General features: G+C 43.6%; 1 protein-coding gene across 1 annotated transcript in view; it reads right to left on the bottom strand.

Moving 5' to 3' along the window:
• The window catches only part of ppl (periplakin), a 58,136-nt gene that overhangs the window by 16,001 nt on the left and 23,576 nt on the right, over nt 1-18,559 (bottom strand). The window contains exons 9-15 of the mRNA XM_078418221.1: nt 15,270-15,365; nt 12,703-12,825; nt 9,820-9,966; nt 7,427-7,581; nt 6,587-6,684; nt 5,217-5,246; nt 1,454-1,611 (exon numbers count right to left, since the gene is read on the bottom strand). Coding sequence (XP_078274347.1) covers nt 1,454-1,611; nt 5,217-5,246; nt 6,587-6,684; nt 7,427-7,581; nt 9,820-9,966; nt 12,703-12,825; nt 15,270-15,365 — 807 coding nt within the window. The remainder of the gene's footprint in view (nt 1-1,453; nt 1,612-5,216; nt 5,247-6,586; nt 6,685-7,426; nt 7,582-9,819; nt 9,967-12,702; nt 12,826-15,269; nt 15,366-18,559) is intronic.

Raw genomic sequence — 18,559 nt, 5'->3', positions numbered from 1 at the left:
GAGTGGGGGAAGGGGAAGGGGGGTTGGAGGGAGGGGGTGGGGGAGGAGATGGTGCTGCACCAATGCAGGAGAGGTTTGGGCCCAACGGGTCTACATGGTCTAGTCAGATTTAAGACCACAGCAAGATAATCTAAACAAGAAAGCAAGAAGAAACTGTTACAAATGTGTACTGTTGAGATGTTAAGGAGTATTTTGATTGATTAATTGATTGATTGAAAGATATAACATGAAAACAGGTCCTTTAGCCTACTAAGTCCACAGTAATCATCCCACTTTTAAATCAACTCCCTACAGACTAGGGGCAATTTACAGAGGCCAATTAATTTACAACCCTGCAAGTCTTTGGGATGTGGGAGGAAATCGGTGCACCCGGAAGAAACCCACAGTCAGAGAGAGAACGTGCAAACTCCACAAGGTCAGAACTCGAGGTCTGGTTCTGTGGCGCAGGGAGGCAGCAGCTCTGTCAGCAGCTCTGTCAGCTGCCCCACTGTGCCAACTTTATTTGACGCTGAGATCTCTATAATGTAAAACTGCCTTTAAATATGGAGATACAGGGAGAGCAGGGCATGCAAGGAATGAAGCAGGATTTCATATTTGCAAACTGTCGTCATAGGTTGAGTTGAAATGGTGCTTAAGGAGGACGTACTCAGGAGTTGAGCATAGAGCAGCCACTGTTATATTAAATGGAGGGGCAGGCATGGAGGCCCTTGTGGCTTACTCCTGCTCTTATTTGCTTCTTCACCTCAGGCTCCAGATCACCAACCTCCCCACCCCACCCCTCTCCATCATTTAAAAAAAGCATTATTATATTTGGATATAAATATCAAGTGCTACAAATGTTATTACAAGGGAATTCTCAGGCAGTTCATGAAGTGCAAAATTTAGAACTCGATTCAAATAACTCCTCAGAACGTGCAGATTCCCAAATCAAGAGTCAGCTCACTTGCCAGGAGATGATGAGTGCAAATCTTACGCCAAGTGTAGTGCCTGGGTACATTTTTCAGTGCTACGTTGTTGGAGATGATGTACACTGCCCAAGATGGTAAACAAGAGTCATGTCTGCCCTTTCAGGTGCCTACATATAATCATGTTGTGCTCCTAATGTGTTGGATGGTAATTAACCTTTTATGATGTATAGGTAGGAATATAGACATAAAAAGTTGGAGTAACACAGCAGGTCAGTCAGCATCACTGGAGAAAAGGAATAGGTGACATTTTGGGTCGAGACCCTTCTTCAGACTAGAGAAGGGTCCTGACCTGAAAAGTCACCCTTTTCTCTAGAGATGCTGCCTGATGTGCTGAGTTACTCCAGCTTTTTGTGTCCATCCTCGGTGTTAAGCTTTGTATAAAATGGTTACTGTGTTTCCTGTAACACCATACTTCAAACGTGAGAAGTATTTTTGAGAGAGCTTACGGTAGCTTTTAGCTCTATATCAGTAGCAGCTGAGTATACCTTAAGATCCTGAATTCGATCTTTGACATCCTGGATAGGCTTTGGCTGTTCCAGAGGTGGCCGCATGCAGGATTGGATTGCTTTCTCCTGTTTGGTGGTATCGCTCTGTATTTTATCCAAGTCGGAGAGTAACTTCAAGCACTGTTGGTCCTGGTTGTCTAACCACAGAGAATGAAATGAAGTTATAATGTGGAACTTACAAAGAGCACCATGGCTCTTCCCAGTTCTTGAATACATTGTAACCCACTTCAAACCTTATAGAACAAAAACACCCTTTATCAGTCCCAGACTGTGTTGATGCCAGTCCAGTTATTACAGATAAAGGAGAAATAGGTTTTTAGTAATGGCATTTCCTGAGTGCTAGCGGATTAGATGGGATGAAATTTATTAAGTATGTCCAAGAAAATTTATTGAAACAATATACAGATGTAATGGCAGTTTCTATACCTTCTCAAAGTCCAACTTCGATAGCCATTACTGCTCGGGGATGGGGTGAGGATATAGCTTACGCACACACCGCACTCTGAGATAACAAAAACGAATCTTCCAAACGCTATTTCTTGATTAATTGGACTGTATTAAAGTAAATGGCTCCTACAACAGATATAATCTTGCTAGAGACAGGGTAGTACTTGACCTTATCTAAGGAAAGGAATATGGGCAAGTGGTGGAAGTGTCGACAGGGGAATACCACAGGAACAGTGACCAAAATTCTTCAATCTTCAAGGTAGTCATGGAAAGGGATAAGGTTGGTTCTCGAGTTGAAGTATTGAATTGGGGGAAGGTTAATTTTAATAGAGGACCTGGCAAAAGTAGATTGGGAGCAGATGCTTATGGGTACAAAGACAGCTGACAAGTGGGTGTAATTTTAAAAGAGAGTAAGAGTTCAGAGCCAGGATGTTTGGTCAGGGTGAAAGGCAAAAATGACAAGATTATGCAAGCTAAAATAAACAGAGTTCAGCCAACACATCTCGTGCGTAAAGAATTCTGTGGCTAGGAGGTAACAGTACAGAGAGCCGAATAAAGAATTACTTCCCTATCTCTCCTCATAAAATCATAAGTAAGAGAATCCCTGGTGACTATGGAATGTCTTTTCATTCAGAGCAAGTAATTGGGTTTAGTTTCAATTTATCCTAATTACGTGATGACCACCGAAATATTACTAATCCCTCATACCTCAAATAAATGATAATAGAGACTTCATTAGATATGACTGCTTTTGTATGTTTTTCAATATGCGGAAAAGGTCTACTTTGCTTACCCAAATTTTACAATGATCGAATTAACTGAGAAAAGATACAAGACACTATGGCTTGAACTTTTGTCACAGCAAAGATCATGCTGATGAGTGAATTGATTTGTTACCTTTAAGACTTAGCTTCCTTGTTTGGTGGATCATTCACAACCACAAACCCTTCTTCAACCAGTAAAGCAGGTGAACAGGATACCCTTGTCATAGTTTCAGTAACCCCTGAAAAGATGGCAGGAAGCCATCTTCCATTGGCTTCCATTTTCATCCATCAAACATATTTGCCCAAAGTCAAACATTTTATGACTCGAGGCAGAAATCTTTGTATACATAAGATGGCTACTATCACATAACTAAGGATCTACCTTCCCCAAAATGAACTTCATATAAACAGGAAAGCATTAAAATGGCTCTACTAGAATTACCTCCAATGAAACATTGTGTAGACCAAAGCCATCATGTACAGTCCCCACTGAAAACACTATCCCAAAATACTGGCACTTTTCTGTTCAATGCCTCTGGCTGAGACAGATTGTTTGCAATTTTCCCATCTTAATGCAATCTTTCTCTGACCTCATCTCCACCACTTCTGAATAAAATTGGCCATCTCTTCCCTGGCCTCAGCCCATCTGCTGCTAAGACCCTCATCCTTGCTGTTACCACTTTGAATTCGATTTTACACAACTACACATTCTACACATCCTTCACTTTCCATCTGAAATCTTGCTGCCTGCATTCCATGCCGCACCAAGACATAAACACCCCCAATCTGCACCTGACTCCCATTACACTTAAACCTTTGTTTTAAAACTGTCATCCTTGTTTTTAAGTCCCTCCAAGGATTTGACCCGCCTTGTATCTGAAACATCTTCCTGCCCTTCAACCCTCACAGATCACCATACAAAATGGCGGCACTGCCCTAGCAGCTGCCGCTCACCTGCGGTCCATTTGTCTTTGTGTTTTTGTTGTTTTTTTTTGTCTTAATTGTAGTTGTGATGTGGTGTTTTTGTGTTTGTGTACTATGTGTGTATGTGGGGGGGAGGGGGAAACTAACACTGTAAATATGTGTCCCTTCAGAACGGAGACCCGACCTTTGTTTTCTGGGCCGTGTCTCCGTTCCTGCTGCGGCCTACCATCGGCCCAACTCCTGGAGCTGTCGGCCTCCAGGGCTCTGGTTCGCAGAGCCCGCGGATCGGACTTACCACCACCGGAGCCGGCCGTCTTTGGAGGCTGCGGGAGCAGCTGCGACTCGCCTTAGGCTCGGGCCGCGTGGATGCCGACATCGGGAGCTCCGGCAGCGGCAGCGTGTTCGCCCGCCCCGGATCGCGGGGCATGGGGCGCGGACATTTCACCGTCCGGCGCGGCCTAGGATGGCCGCGGGATATTTCTCTGCTGGGCGGGGGCTTCAATGTCGGGAGCCACGACCGCCCCAACGTGCAACAACAGCGGCAGCAGCGTGTTCGCCCGCCCCGGATCGGACTTATCATCGGCGGAGCCGGCCGTCTTCGGGAGCGGCTGCGGGAGCGGCTGCGGGAGCGGCTGCGGGAGCGGCTGCGGGAGCGGCTGCGACGCGACGCGCCTTGGGCTCGGCCCGCTGTGGACCGTCCGGTGCGGCCTGCAACCACAACAACCTGACTGCGGGCGAGGCACAGCGGGAGAAGGGAAAGACATTGTGGCCTTCCATCACAGTGAGGAGAGAGAGGACTGGAGGAGACTCACTGTGATGGATGTTTCTTTGATGGATGTTTCTTTTTTTGTGTGTTTTTGGGGTTGGGTGGTTTGAGTGCCTGTTTGATGCTTTTATTGTTGGACTGTGTTTTTGGGGGTTTTGGGGTGTGTGATTTGAATGCCTATTTAATGCTTCTATTGTTGGACTGTGTTTTGGGGGGTTTTTGGGGTTGGGTAATTTTGGGTGCCTGTTTAGTGCTTTTATTGTTGGACTGTGGGTGATTGAATTAACATTTTGTTCAAGATGGCCGCGCCGTTGTGTTTGGCTGCCTGCCACTGTATGTTTCTTTTTTTTTCCTGGTCAGATGTGCAGCACTTTGGTCAACGTGGGTTGTTTTTAAATGTGCTATACAAATAAATTGACTTGACTTGACTTGACTTGACTATATTCCTCCATCTCTGCTCACATTCCCCAGATGTGGTTCAGGACGGATTTTCATACTGCAATGTAATTCGGCAAAAAAAACAATGTGCTGGAGGAACTCAACTGGCCAGGCAGCATCAGTGGAGGGAATGATCAGATGGCGTTTTGGATCGGGGCCCTTCTTCAGACTAATGGGGTCAGGGGGAAAACATCATCTGTTCGCTCCCTTCACTGAAGCTAACTGACCTGCTGATTTTCGCTAGCACTTTGTTTTTTTTGCTCACAATTCCAACATCTGCAGTTTTGTGCATTTCCATGCAATTCCAGACTACTCTTATTGGTGATATAAAGCTAAACAAAAAAATCCTTAGGTGTGCCATATCTAACTAACCAGCAGGTGTATTAAGAGAAAGGTTACATACTTGACACGGGAACCACGGTGGTCTTCACTGCTGTGAAAGGGCAAGGAAAAGATTAACAACTTCAATTCAGATGAAAACAAGCCAGTAGTTTCTACAGTAAAGACCCATCGCCGGCCCATAACATTCTCAAGGCCCTTAAGCAAAGGCTGACGCATGCCATTGTAACTAACTAGTTTAAGATTATTACATGATACAGCAATGGTAAACAGGCACAGTGGCACAGCGGTAGAGTTACTGCCTGACAGCGCCAGAGACCCGGGTTTGATCCTGACTACGGCTGCTGTCTGTACCGAGTTTGTGCATTCTCCCTTTGACCGCGTGGGTTTTCTGGTTTTCTCCCACATTCCAAAGATGCGCAGGTTCGTAGGTTAACTGGCTGCTGTATATTGTCCTTAGTCTGTATGATTGAACTAGTGTATGGGTGATTGCTGGTCGGATTGGTCTCGGTGCGACAAAGGGCCTGTTTCCACACTGTATCTCAAATTAAATTACAGTGATTTTATAAAATGTAGTTCTGGAACTTCACTGCCAGGGAATGAAAATAAATAAGATAGAGTATCCGGTACTACCAGCAGTTTAGGATTCCCATAGACCATCAAACACAATTGAAAACCTAATTTTTTTCTTCTTCAATAAACCTTTACTGAACTAGAGCTCTATTTCCCAGAAAGGAAAATAAGCTGTTTTTTTACATGTAAATGATTAAAAAGTTATTGTGGAGATTGAAGAACTCGTGTTAGAAAGCAATTACACCCATTTAGGGAGGAGAAAGCACATCATGACATGACTGACTTGAGATGACTTAATTTCAAAATTAATGCAAAGAGAATTTTTAGTGCCTACATTGATGCAATGAGAAAAACTCTTCTATTCATCCAAACCCTATCATAAAATGGAGTAACTCAGTGGGTCAGGCAGCATCTCTGGCGAAAATGGGATCACCTAGAGTTGCTGCCTTACAGCGAATGCAGCGCCGGGGACCTGGGTTCAATCCCGACTACGGGCGCTGTCTGTACAGCCTTTGTACGTTCTTCCCTGTGACCTGCGTGGGTTTTCACCGAGATCTTCGGTTTCCTCCCACACTCCAAAGAAGCACAGGTATGTAGGTAAATTGGCTTGGTAAATGTAAAAATTGTCCCTGGTGTGTGTAGGATAGTGTTAATGTGTGGGGATCACTGGTCGGCGCAGACCCGGAGGGCCAAAGGGCCTGTTTCCACGTTGTATCTTTAAAACAAAAACTAAAACTATCCATTTTCTCCAGAGATGTTGCCTAACCCTTAAGCTATTCCAGCCTATTGTGCTTATCTTTGGTATAAACCAGCATCTGCAGTCCCCTTTTATTTCATTATATCTTATGTTATAAAACAAACCTGGATTGTTAACATGGTTCAGTTCATTCAAACGCTTCTGGACAGTGTTCTTGGCACTGCTGCTCTTTAGTTTAACTGCATTGTATTGATTGGTGATTCTGATTGGAGGAAACAGAGCAAGAAGTTTACGATCCACAAATCACCCAGCACGTAAACTCTTGTTTAAAACAATAAAAATATCATGAGAGAAATTTCCTCTGGTCACACAACCTAAACTGGTGGTTGCGATCTGCTGGGGTTTGTACACTTGAAACCCAAACAATGGAGGTGAATATCTGTTCAATGCTGGCAATCAAAGATAGGTCTACATCCCCTACTCTTATCCATACATTTTGATCAATATCACAGGATTTGGGCATCATAATATCCTCCCCTAATTGATCCAGAACTGTGGAATAGTTCATTGGGAGCCCACAAACTGGGTTTGGAGTCAACTGGGTTGCTCTCTCACGGAACATTAGTGAACCTGTTTGACCTTTACAGTAGTTTCACCAATACCATTACCTACACTGAGATTATATTCCCATTTCATTAACCTTGGGACTGTATGATCAAGTCTACTTCTTTCACCTTCTACTTTTTCATAGGTTTTCAGAACACTTTCTTTGTTACAACTTTCAAGGAACTATGGACTTGGACCCTAAGATCCCTCTGCATATCAATGCTGTTAAGGTCTTGTCATTAATTATATACTCCTCCTAACATTTGACCTCCCAAAGTGCAACACCATACTTTTGTTTGGATTAAACTAAATACTTGGTTAGGTTTGAACTTGAATCTCTGGATTAATGATTCGGCAGCTTAAATACTATGCCCAAGCATCATGATTTACAGACTTACTCATCTCCAATTGCTACTGCCTCGAGGTCAGTTGGTGGGATTATGAAGCAAACAGCAGGGGCCTTCTGCTTCTGACCTGCTGAATCGGACACCTCCCAGTGGGTCCCATTGATGTTCTTGAGCAGTGTATACCTCTCTCCACGCTGAATGTGCATCTGCCAAAAGAAAGTGAAGGAATGATTTGCTGATAGATAATCACCGCCAATTCAAATCAGTTTAAAGCAACAATGGAGACACAAGGACCTGCAGGTGCTGGAGTCTGGTGCAAACAATCAAATAACTGGTAAATGGACACAAAATGCTGGAGCAAACTCAGCGGGACAGGCAGCATCTCTGAGAGAAGGAATGGGTGACATTTGGAGTCAAAACCCTTCTTTAGAATGAAGAAGGGTTTCGACCCAAAACGTCACCCATTCCTTCTCTCAGAGATGCTGCCTGTCCCACTAAGTTACTCCAGCATTTTGTGTCTATCTTCGGTGTATTTTTAAACTACCATCTTACACAATCCTTCTTACACAATAACTGGAGGAACTCAGCAGCTCAAGCAGCACGTGTGGAGACTGGGCAATGATTGAGTTTGCTTGGGCCGATGCAAGACCCGACTTGAAATGTTGACACCCCAGATGCTGATTGACCCATGACCCGCTGAGCTCCTCCAGCTGTTTGTTTAAAACAGCAGTAGGATCACTTCTATCTCTCTCTATGTTGGGTGGACTCCACCTTTCATTGTATTGATGAAACAATATTTAGTTTCTGAAGAAAAATCTCTTACCAAAACCTAACTTTAAAAGCTGATAATGATGGATAAGATAAAAGGGTAGGGAGCCATGACAGATAGATTTAATTAAGATACAGACTAGTCAAAATCTCAACGAATCCAGAACAAGTTGGGAGGGCTGAGCTACCCACTTATTCCTAGGTTTTTGAAGCTTTCCTTCAAGACCAAAGTTGCAATCCTTCTCCAAAACTACCCAAGGCATAGAAATCAATGGACCTAAAGCGGTTGAATGGGATTAGTATAGAAAGGAACAGCAGGCAGGATGGACATGGTAGGTTGAAGGGCCTGTTTCTGTGCCATGCAACTCCATTACTCTAATTTCTTTGACTAAATGTCCCTAATTAACAACTCTTGTAAAAGGAAATCATTCCTGTCCACTCAAATTCACATAATTTTAAACACATCAAACTAATCTAGTCATCTGCTTTAGGTCCATTGCTTTTGATGCCTTGGTAAATTTGGAAAAGGATTAGGGACCCATTGACTATTCATTCAGAAGGTGCTGGGGGGCCAGAATTCATTGTCCAAATGGCTGGCTGAGATAGAAACCTATAGGATATTTAAAGAGCACCCACTGTATACCTGACCTGCTGTAACAAGCAAGTGAGAACCAAGAGCTGCAAAGTGAGATTAGGCTATGGAGTGAAAGTTGGTAGGTAGTTCCTTAGGCTGGTGTAAGTAAGATGGGATATATGAACTACACCTTACATTTCTAAGATTTTATTAATAAAAGTTTCTATTTAAAATTAACTATAAGCAATGTTATGTTTCCAGATGCTATCTGCATATTGGGATGAAAACACCATTGGGGAGAACATGCTTAAAGTTGTATCAGCGATGCAAATCTATTAACTTCCCAATCAGGTAAAGGATCTTGTACAAACCATAATTAGTAGATATGTAGTTCAAGGAATATTAAAATACCTGCTGCTCAAATTATAGCATTATTCTACTTGCATTTGGATCTGTATCTTAAACAAATCAACCTACTTATTTCTCATCCACAAATTGAACCAAATTCAGCAGAAACCCTAATGTATTCAATAGGAAGGAAATGCTCGATTGAACGAATAGAATATATAAATGTTCGATTGAATGACCAGAATATATATATGAGAAGGATGAGAGGGGATCGTATCGAAACATATAAGATTATTAAGGGATTGGACACTAGAGGCAGGAAACATGTTCCCAATGTTGGGGGAGTCCTGAACCAGGGGCCACAGTTTAAGAATAAGGGGTAGGCCATTTAGAACGGAGATGAGGAAAAACATTTTCAGTCAGTGTTGTGAATCTGTGGAATTCTCTGCCTCATAAGGCAGTGGAGGCCAATTCTCTGGATGCTTTCAAGAGAGAGTTAGATAGAGCTCGTAAGGATAGCGGAGTCAGGGGGTATGGGGAGAGGGCAGGAACGGGGTACGGATTGTGAATGATCAGCCATGATCACATTGAATGGCGGTGCTGGCTTGAAGGGCCGAATGGCCTACTCTTGCACCTATTGTCTATTGTCTATTGAAGCCCTCTGAGAATGGAACAGGTGCAAGTTGAACAATCCATTGGCGTTGCTAGATTTTACAAGTCAGAGAAGGTACAAAATAAATCAAAATGTTCTTACCTCTTCTGCATCAAAATCACAGAGAGCCTCCACTGGGACAGCCTTGGAAGGATTGGCACGGCGATATTTGAGAGGTAACACCTGGCAACTGCGTTTCTTCAGTGTTTTCACTGCATCATTGTACTTGTCCAATGCTCGGTCCTGATCCTGCAGCAGACAAAGCAGAAGCCAGCACTAAATTAGTAAGATAGGCACAAAATACTGGCGTAACTCAGCAGGTCAGGCAGCATCTCTGGAGAAAGAAAATAAGGTGTGTGTTGTTTTGAGTCGAGACCCTTGTTCAGACTGTAAGACTTGGTTGGGCACAGGTACATGCATTGATCTTTGAATGACTGTGGTTGCAAATTTGTGTTGATGCAAAGTATTTAGACTTTTAGACTTTAGACTTTACTTGAGACTTTAGAGATACAGAGCGGAAGCAGGCCCTTCAGCCCATTGAGTCTGCGCTGACCAGCGAACACCCTGTACACAAATGCTATCCTACACACTAGTGACAATTTAACAAATTTTACCGTATTCAATTAACCTACCACCCTGTACATCTTTGGAGTGTGGGATGAAACCGGAGCATCCAGAGAAAACCCACAGTCACAGGGAGAACATGCAAACTCTGTATAGTCAGGCTTGAACCTGAATCTCTGGCACTATAAGACAGCAATTCTACGGCGGCACAACTGTGCTGCCCCATTTGGGCAAAGAGGAAATTGGAAAATTCGAAGACTGAAACATAAATACTTTGATCTTTGAGTCAGAGTGATCTGTGATGTGCCTCAGGAATTGATGCTGGGTCCTCTGTGGTGTCATCAGAAATATTAGTGATTTGGATAAGAAGGTCAGGGGCAGACTAATGTAACTAATGTAAGTTTGCAGATGACACCAAAGTAACATTTGTGTAGTGGAAAATAAAGAAAGTTTTCAAAAATTACACCAGGAAATAAATCAAATGGGAAAGCGAGCAAGAGAATGACAGGTAGAATTTAACTCAAGACATGTGTGAAGTGATGCCTTTTGGGAGGTTAACCCGGGTCTCTGCCACTGTGAGTCATCTACTAACAATGCCACTGAGCTGGAGAATGTAACTGAAACTTTGATGGTCATAGGTTCTTAAATCAAGACAGCACAAATAAAAGGCTGGGTCTGGCTGGGCCCCACACTCCCAAACTCACCTGGATCAGGTGTGCAAGGCTGATCCAACCAGCTATTGACACCCTCAAGGTGGGCTGCAGGATTTCAATGGCAAGTAGACTCCAATTGAGGGATTGGAGAACGTCCCTAGCAGTCTTTGGCGGAGGGTAAAGTTGGGGTTGGGGCTTTGATTCATATCACACTCCTTAATTGATTCTTAAGAGTTTTTAAATATTTTTGAATTGATATAAATTATTAAAAAGGATTGTAACTTAAATAAAGTAAAACAAAAATCATTAAACCACTTAGAAACATTAAAATTATTTTGCCCTTTGTACTTGATTGAACATGACATTGATGACCATGGATCCAATGCAGGTAAATGGGATTAATATGGATGGGTGCAATGGTCAATGTGGACATGCTGTGCTGAAGGGCTTGTTTAATGTCATGACTTTGTCACCTAATCCACAAGTTTGGAATCCCCATTGAAAAGAAAGGGGTTGTGAACCCCTCTACTGGCCACATCTTCCCATCTCCACCCCTTTCTGCTTTCCGCAGAGACCGTTCCCTCTGCAACTCCCTGCTCAACTCATCCCTTCCCAACCAAACCACCCCCTCCCCAGGTATTTTACCCTGCAACCACAGGAGATGCGACACCTGTCCCTTTACCTCCCTCCTCGACTCCGTCCAAGGACCCCGACAATCTTTTCAGGTGAGGCAGAGGTTCACTTGCACCTCCACCAACCTCATCTATTGTATCCGCTGTTCCAGCTGTCAACTCCTGTATATCGGCGAGACCAAGCGCAGGCTCGGCGATTGTTTCGCTGAACACCTCCGTTCAGTCCGCCTAAATCTACCTGATCTCCCGGTTGCTCAACACTTTAGCTCCCCCTCCCATTCCCAATCTGACCTTTCTGTCCTGGGCCTCCTCCACTGTCATCGTGAGGCCCAGTGCAAATTGGAGGAACAGCACATCATATTTTGCTTGGGCAATTTACACCCCAGCGGTATGAACATTGACTTCTCTAACTTCAAGTAGCCCTTGCTTTCCCTCTCTCTCCATCCCCTCTCCCTTCCTAGTTCTCCCACCAGTCTTACTTTCTCTGACTACATTTTATCTCTGTACCACCCACTCCCCTGACATCAGTCTGAAGAAGGGTCTCGACCCGAAAGTCACCCGTCCTTCTCTCTAGAGATGCTGCCTGTCCCGCTGAGTTACTCCTGCATTTTGTGTCTACCTTCAATTTAAATCAGCATCTGCAGTTCCTTTCTGCACGAAGGGGTTGTGAATCTTGTTTTAGGACTGAGTTGGCATAATATTGGAAAGACGATCTCCCAACAGCACAGGAGGTAATCCCAGCACATGCAAGGTCCCGATCATTGCATACGTCACAATGGGCCCATGGGAAGTGGAGGCTTTCTTCCATTGGAATGCCTGTCAATTTCCCTCAGAAACATTGGCAGATGCCAACGAGATGCAGACTCAATGGGTTGAATGGCCTTTTTCCGCACTGTATCTCTAAACGAAACTAAAAAAGTTACCAGAATGGTCACCCTGCATTCTTTAAGTGAACAGGGTCAAGCAAATATTGCCCCTGCAACACAGTGCACCCAAGTGAAGCCCAGTTGTGTTCCAAGGATTTCCAAAGTGAAATTAGTGTTCAACATTTACCCCTTGACCTTGGCAGGGTGTGTAGTATCAAAGCATGACTTTTCAAACTCAACTTCTGCATTACCAACACTGCTTCTACTTACTTCGAGGTCCCGGTGCAGAGTTTGAAGCTGGGATTCATCTTTGAATTCTGGATTGTATTTTGAATCCATATCGTTGTCAATTTTTTTGAGAAGCTCCTGCATGTCCTTCGAGTCTTTGTAATACTAAAGGATTAAAAATAATAAAAAGGTGACTATTTGCATTATTGTACTGATACTGTGCCATTTCTGTTGGCTCAGACTCTGTTTAATTGTTTAGAAAGATTAAGCTCAGTTCTGGATCAATTCCAGGTAAAATAGAGGGGATTGGATCGTAAACTGTAAGCAAAGCAAAGAGTTTGTTATTCATTGGTATTCCTAAAACTGTCTTTACCAGATATGTTGGTTAATTGGCTTGACATAATTAAATATTTTGCGTATGATAGTGTTACTGTGCGGGGATCACTGGTTGGCGCACACTCGGTGGGCCAAGGGGCCTGTTTCTGAGTGGTATTTCTAAACTAAACTAAATCGCTGCTGCTGCAAGTATTGATTTCATTGTTCTGTTTCGGGACACATGACAAATGAAACACACTTCAATGATTCAATGTTACTTTATTGTCAGGTGTACCTAGGTACATGAAATGCTTTGTTTTGCATGCAACCCGGTAAAGCAGACTTCACCTAGACCTAGTACAGCAGCCTCACCTAGGCAGTACACAAGAGTCGCCACGTCTCTGGCGTCAACAAAGTTACAAAAGCTACTTGCCACAAATTTTATCTTGCATCAAAATTGAGAGTTTTTCAGAATTTCTAAGTGGTTGCACGTCAACAAATAGCATGGAGCGAGCATACAGTGCAGAAAGACCAGCACTCCATGTATCATATGACTGGAATCATTTTAATAAGCAACTTTGGTATCTTGATAAACGCAAGGAATCATGGGATTTGTCAATGGTCATTCGGGATTTTAAAAAAGTGAACGCAGCGCTGTATAAAAACTGTGTATAAATTGTTAACTATTCTACCAAAGAATTAATCTAGAATTCTGTCAACTCAGTTGCTTCCTTTCTTGTTCTGCTGTTCACACACTACTTACACAGTCCCAGTTCTAGTTCAGTTCATTAATCTGCAATAATGAGATATTCAAAAAGTTAGAGTTTATTGTTTTCATTTAATCCTTAATGTGTTTGCTACTGGAATAAGAAAATATTACTCATGTTTGAAACATTTTCTTATCTTTATTCATAATTTATGTGTAGAAATATATTTAATCTGAGGCAGTGTGATGTGGGCTGATGCTTTACCTACAGGCGGTGTGAATGTACTGTTAAGGCAAAGATTCATCTCCGAGGAAAACTGAGTACAGGGTTGGACCTGTGAAGGAGTCGCCAATCCGATATAAAACATTTAACTGCGAAATGCCTGCCCTTTAGTACTGGATAGATTGAGTGGAGGGTCAGTACTGTTCCAAATTTGCGGTGGATGTGGTGCGTTTCCCCCAGCCATCTCGCACAGTGCACATTGACCAGCACAGTTTGCCAGCCCTTGTTAGCAGAGGCTCTTTGTGCAGGTGTTACCCGAAGCCCAAAGGTTTTTTGGCGGTTCTGCGTTAGGATTGGGCACGCAGCGAGCTAGCGAGAGGGATGTCGGATCACATCAGGTTGCCGAGTGGTTGAAGGGCAGATTTTAACGGGTCGTTGTTAAACTGTTCCGTCTGTGCGGTATCGCCACCTCTCTTTCTCCCAGATCCCCCACCCCAACTGTCGACAAAGTCTGACTGAGAAAGTGCTCCCACTCGTATTACGGGTTGGCCCCACGTTTGCCCGCTCGCTGGGGCGGGCGGCACCTCCTTCAAAGAGAGTGAGAACAGGCCCCGTCAGCTGGGGAGCTGCAACCCACTCCTGAGTGAAGCCTCTAGTTTGACTGCGGTTCAAATGGCTGCAAATTCTCATAATTATCACCGCCCGGTTACCCGGATCCGACTCCCTGACAGACTGGAACCAACCCCTGAGGTTAAAGCGACAGCATCTTTATTTAAGCCAACCCACCTTGAAAGTTTAACCAGCCTGTTCGAATCCAATCCGAACTTTCCAACCTACCCCCCACACAGCACATTCTCCTTGTTTCCTTCAATCCAGGAAGGTTGTTTAGATAGGAATGCAAACACTGTCTCAAATCGGTTGACCACGCAACTTGTAATTCGTGTAAATCAATATCGAATTTGAATGGCTGTGACTCAGGCTGATGCCATGGATTTGAAAATTGACAGGTTCTTTCCAGGGATTCTTGCGTATTCAAGGCTGGTGCTGTATTGAGTCAATAATTTAAATAGATACAACTGTGGATTTGTGCAGCCTGCAGTTCGCTGTGGCATACTGCTGACATATTTGACGGATAATTTTATTTTATAAATCTCATTGCAATGAATACGCAGGTCCGTACACACACAGTAGCTCAGCTGGCGAGAATGTTTATCCCGAATGGCCCATGACCTGGGCATGCACAGTTGTAATACCGAATGTGCTAATAACCTCATGCATCAAATCAAAGAAAATGAAGCACTCAGATGTGGGTCTCCACAACCCAACTGGGATGAACAGATCGATTCCCCCACAGACCCCTCTTACCTTGTGGTAGTCATCCATGTTTTTGAGATGATTCTCCTCACAGATCAGCAGGTTGAGGTATTCCTTCCAGTCAGAATGCACAGCTTCCATGTGGGCCTGGCAAACACAGTCACAGTCAAGGGTTCAGCATTGTTCAGAGATCTCAAAGAGTTTTTTGAAATATCTATGGAATTATTTACAGCAGAAGCAAGATAGCATTGTTTTTATGAAAGATTAGGCTTCTCAACAATAACCACTGCTCTTGCAAAGGAAAAAAAAAATCTGACACACAAGATTGCTCCCAGCGATCACTGTATTTGATGCTTTTAAATAGAGTCTTGACTGCCTTGCCCGATCTTTGTGGTGTGTTTTAAAGTTTTCTTTAACAGAATTGGTGTTGTGACTCAGATGACTACGACTGAAGAAAGCAGGACAAGAGCTCGTGGAGTCTTTGTTTAAAGACTCCGAGATAAACTTTCCAAAGTTCTGTGCACGTCATCCGAGCAAAACAGATCGGGTAAAAAAAGGCTTTCAACACTTAAGTTCCCCGCCCAAGCCTTATTGGGGAAAGTAGGTAAGGGAAAGTGAGAAGGGGGAATTTTTTTAATTCCCTGAACAAAGGAGGTGGTGTTAGATCGTAGCGGCATTAAATAGTTATTCTGCAGTAACTGCAGTAATTGCATCCTATGGGTGTATCACGCTACAAAAATCAAATTTTGCACACTGGTGAGAAAAATAAGAGAGGGAGACGTGGTCAGGGCTCAAGGAATTCATATGCCTCGTCCTGGTATTTTAGGTAGTCCTTCTCCTTCATCTCATTCTCATTAGGCCGTCTCTTGGGATCGAAAATGATTTTCCTTTCCACTTCAGTTCTATGGGATCTGTAGTGGCTGAACATTATAGTGAATTACATTGTTGCTGCCTTCCTGGGTGGCTTCCCTAGGTGTGGAAGGTTTTCTATGGTCTCATCGTGGATCGTTATTGTTGGAGGGAAGTGTTATATAACAGGGACAGACTTGTAGAGTACCTATGCTTGGTGGATATTAGGTGCAAGGTTCATGGCCTTGTATGCTTCAGTGAATGAGCCAACCATGGCTTGGAGTTCAAGGCTCTGAACATACACATTCGGAAGTGCAGCCTGTGTGATGCAGCTTAATATTGCAGTTGGAATGACCATTGAGTGGGGTCATTGTTGGGTGAACAGTCTCCCATTTCTCCTGCGGATAAGGTCAATCCCAAGAGGAAAAGTGTTGGAGGTAAGATGCAGCTTTGTGGCAGTGTAGACTGAGGAAAATATTCAAGCTTCCATTGTAACCTTGCTTGGCGCAGTCCATTCTCAGACTGGGTTTGTTGATGGAATCACAGCCTACATGCCAACATGCACTGGATGTAAGATGGAGATGAATTTCCACAATTGAAAAGGATCAAGAAAAGTGCTCCATCTTGATCACTGAGTGAAAGGCTTTTGTAAAGGCAAAAAGGTTCACATATAGTGATCGATGCTGCTGTTAGCACTTCTCTTGTGAAGTTTGGATGGAGTTCACACTGCAAGGTTTTGGCCAGTAGGGGGACGTGGTTGAGAGGAGCCTCGTATTTACACTCCCTGTTGCAGACAGAAAGGATGGCCACTCTGTTATTACTGTCTTTGGATTTGTTTTCTGCCATGCCTAACATTTCTGAAGTTCCATGCCATATCCTCCTCTTCCCAAACATTTGAATTAAATTTATCTCCGACAAGTTTTGACCAGGGAAAACATTTGCTCCACAGGCCTTGCTATTTTTCACCTGGCAAATGGCCTTTCCAACTCATTGGTTGGGATGGTGGGGAGGTTAGACCAGACAGGTTGCCACAGGATGCAGCCAAGACCATTTACATCAAGTAATAAGAAAGTGTAGGAAGGAACTGCAGATGCTGGTTTAAACCGAATATTGAGACAAAAAGCTGGAGTAACTGGAGGGACAGGCAGCATCTCTGGAGAGAAGGAATGGGTGACATTTCAGACATCTGAACAAGGGTCTCGGCCCGAAACGCCACCCATTCCTTATCTCCAGAGATGCTGCCAGGCCCGCTGAGTTACTATAGCTTTTTGTGTCTATCTTAAATATTAAAAAGGAATTGCAGACGCTGATGTATGCCAAAGATAGACACAAAATGACGGAGTTACTCGAGAATTTTGTATCTATCCGTTTTCATCAAGAGTAGCGGCTTGGGTGAGGACTTCTTCAAAGTGAACTTGCCAGTAGACAATGAGCCCTTCACAATCTCTCTTCCATTCTCAGTTTTCAAATGGGATGGGCCTTTGTGTGTTTGGACAATGCTGCTGCTGCATGTCATGGCCATAAATTAAGCTGCTGAACCTCCGACACTCTCTGTATTCATTCCACAAATATTTTGTTTCTCCCTAGCCTTTTGGTGCCTGCAGACCTGTTTCTCCCCTCTGAGATGCGAAGTATCCAAACCAAGGACATCCTGTCGTTTAAGGTTAATTAGCGTCAATCTCCCAAATGCTCTCATCTTTTTGGTCGGCCATTTGGAGTCTTCACGGGTACTAATTATAGTGGACTTCAAAAGGCAGACACGACATTGTGCACATTCTGTGGTTCCAGTCGGTTGGGGGCCATCACATCACCTCTGGCATACAGTCTGGGAAGGGTTTGAGAACGTATGCGGAGCAAAGGAGAAAGGTCTTCAAGATTTGTTCATACTGGCAAATTCATGTCTTGGTCTTGGTGATTCAAATACATGCTTCTTCTAGTGCAAATAAGGGAGCAAATACCTGTTAAAGACACTTCCCTACTTGAAGGATAGCCTCGGTAGGTACAGTTGCCTATAATGTAATAGCGACCATACGGTGGCAGTTACTTCTTGCTAGCGATGTACGTTTGCACTTCCAGAGTACATGACGGGAACTTTACAAAACAACCCAGAGTACAAGGACCACCAACTTTAAACAATCCCTGGGAGTGTGCAACATTCAAATTCCACTCGATGAGTTGGATATCATTTTTTTTTTCCCAGATGAATTCTTATTCTACTTTTGTAATTTGTGCTGGAAGAGTCACAATCCAAGTCAGCCAATTTAAAAAGTAACCTTTGATTATAATGAACAGGTATGGGTCTGAAACAATAACCCTGTTTCTCTTTCAACAAAAGCCGCCTGACTTGCTGAATGGTTCCAGCATATTCTGTTTTGTTTCAGATGTTCTGCATCTGTAGTGGTTGCTTTTAGAAAGCAATCTGTCAAACTGAACGATGGTTGGCACGGTGGCGTAGCGGTAGAGTTGCTGCCTTGCAGCGCCTGCCATGCCAG

The sequence above is a fragment of the Rhinoraja longicauda genome, chromosome 21, assembly GCF_053455715.1.
Source record: "Rhinoraja longicauda isolate Sanriku21f chromosome 21, sRhiLon1.1, whole genome shotgun sequence".
NCBI classification, from domain to species: Eukaryota; Metazoa; Chordata; class Chondrichthyes; order Rajiformes; family Arhynchobatidae; genus Rhinoraja; species Rhinoraja longicauda.
Note: the sequence above shows the minus strand (reverse complement) of the source record. Positions and strands in the feature narration are given on the sequence as shown.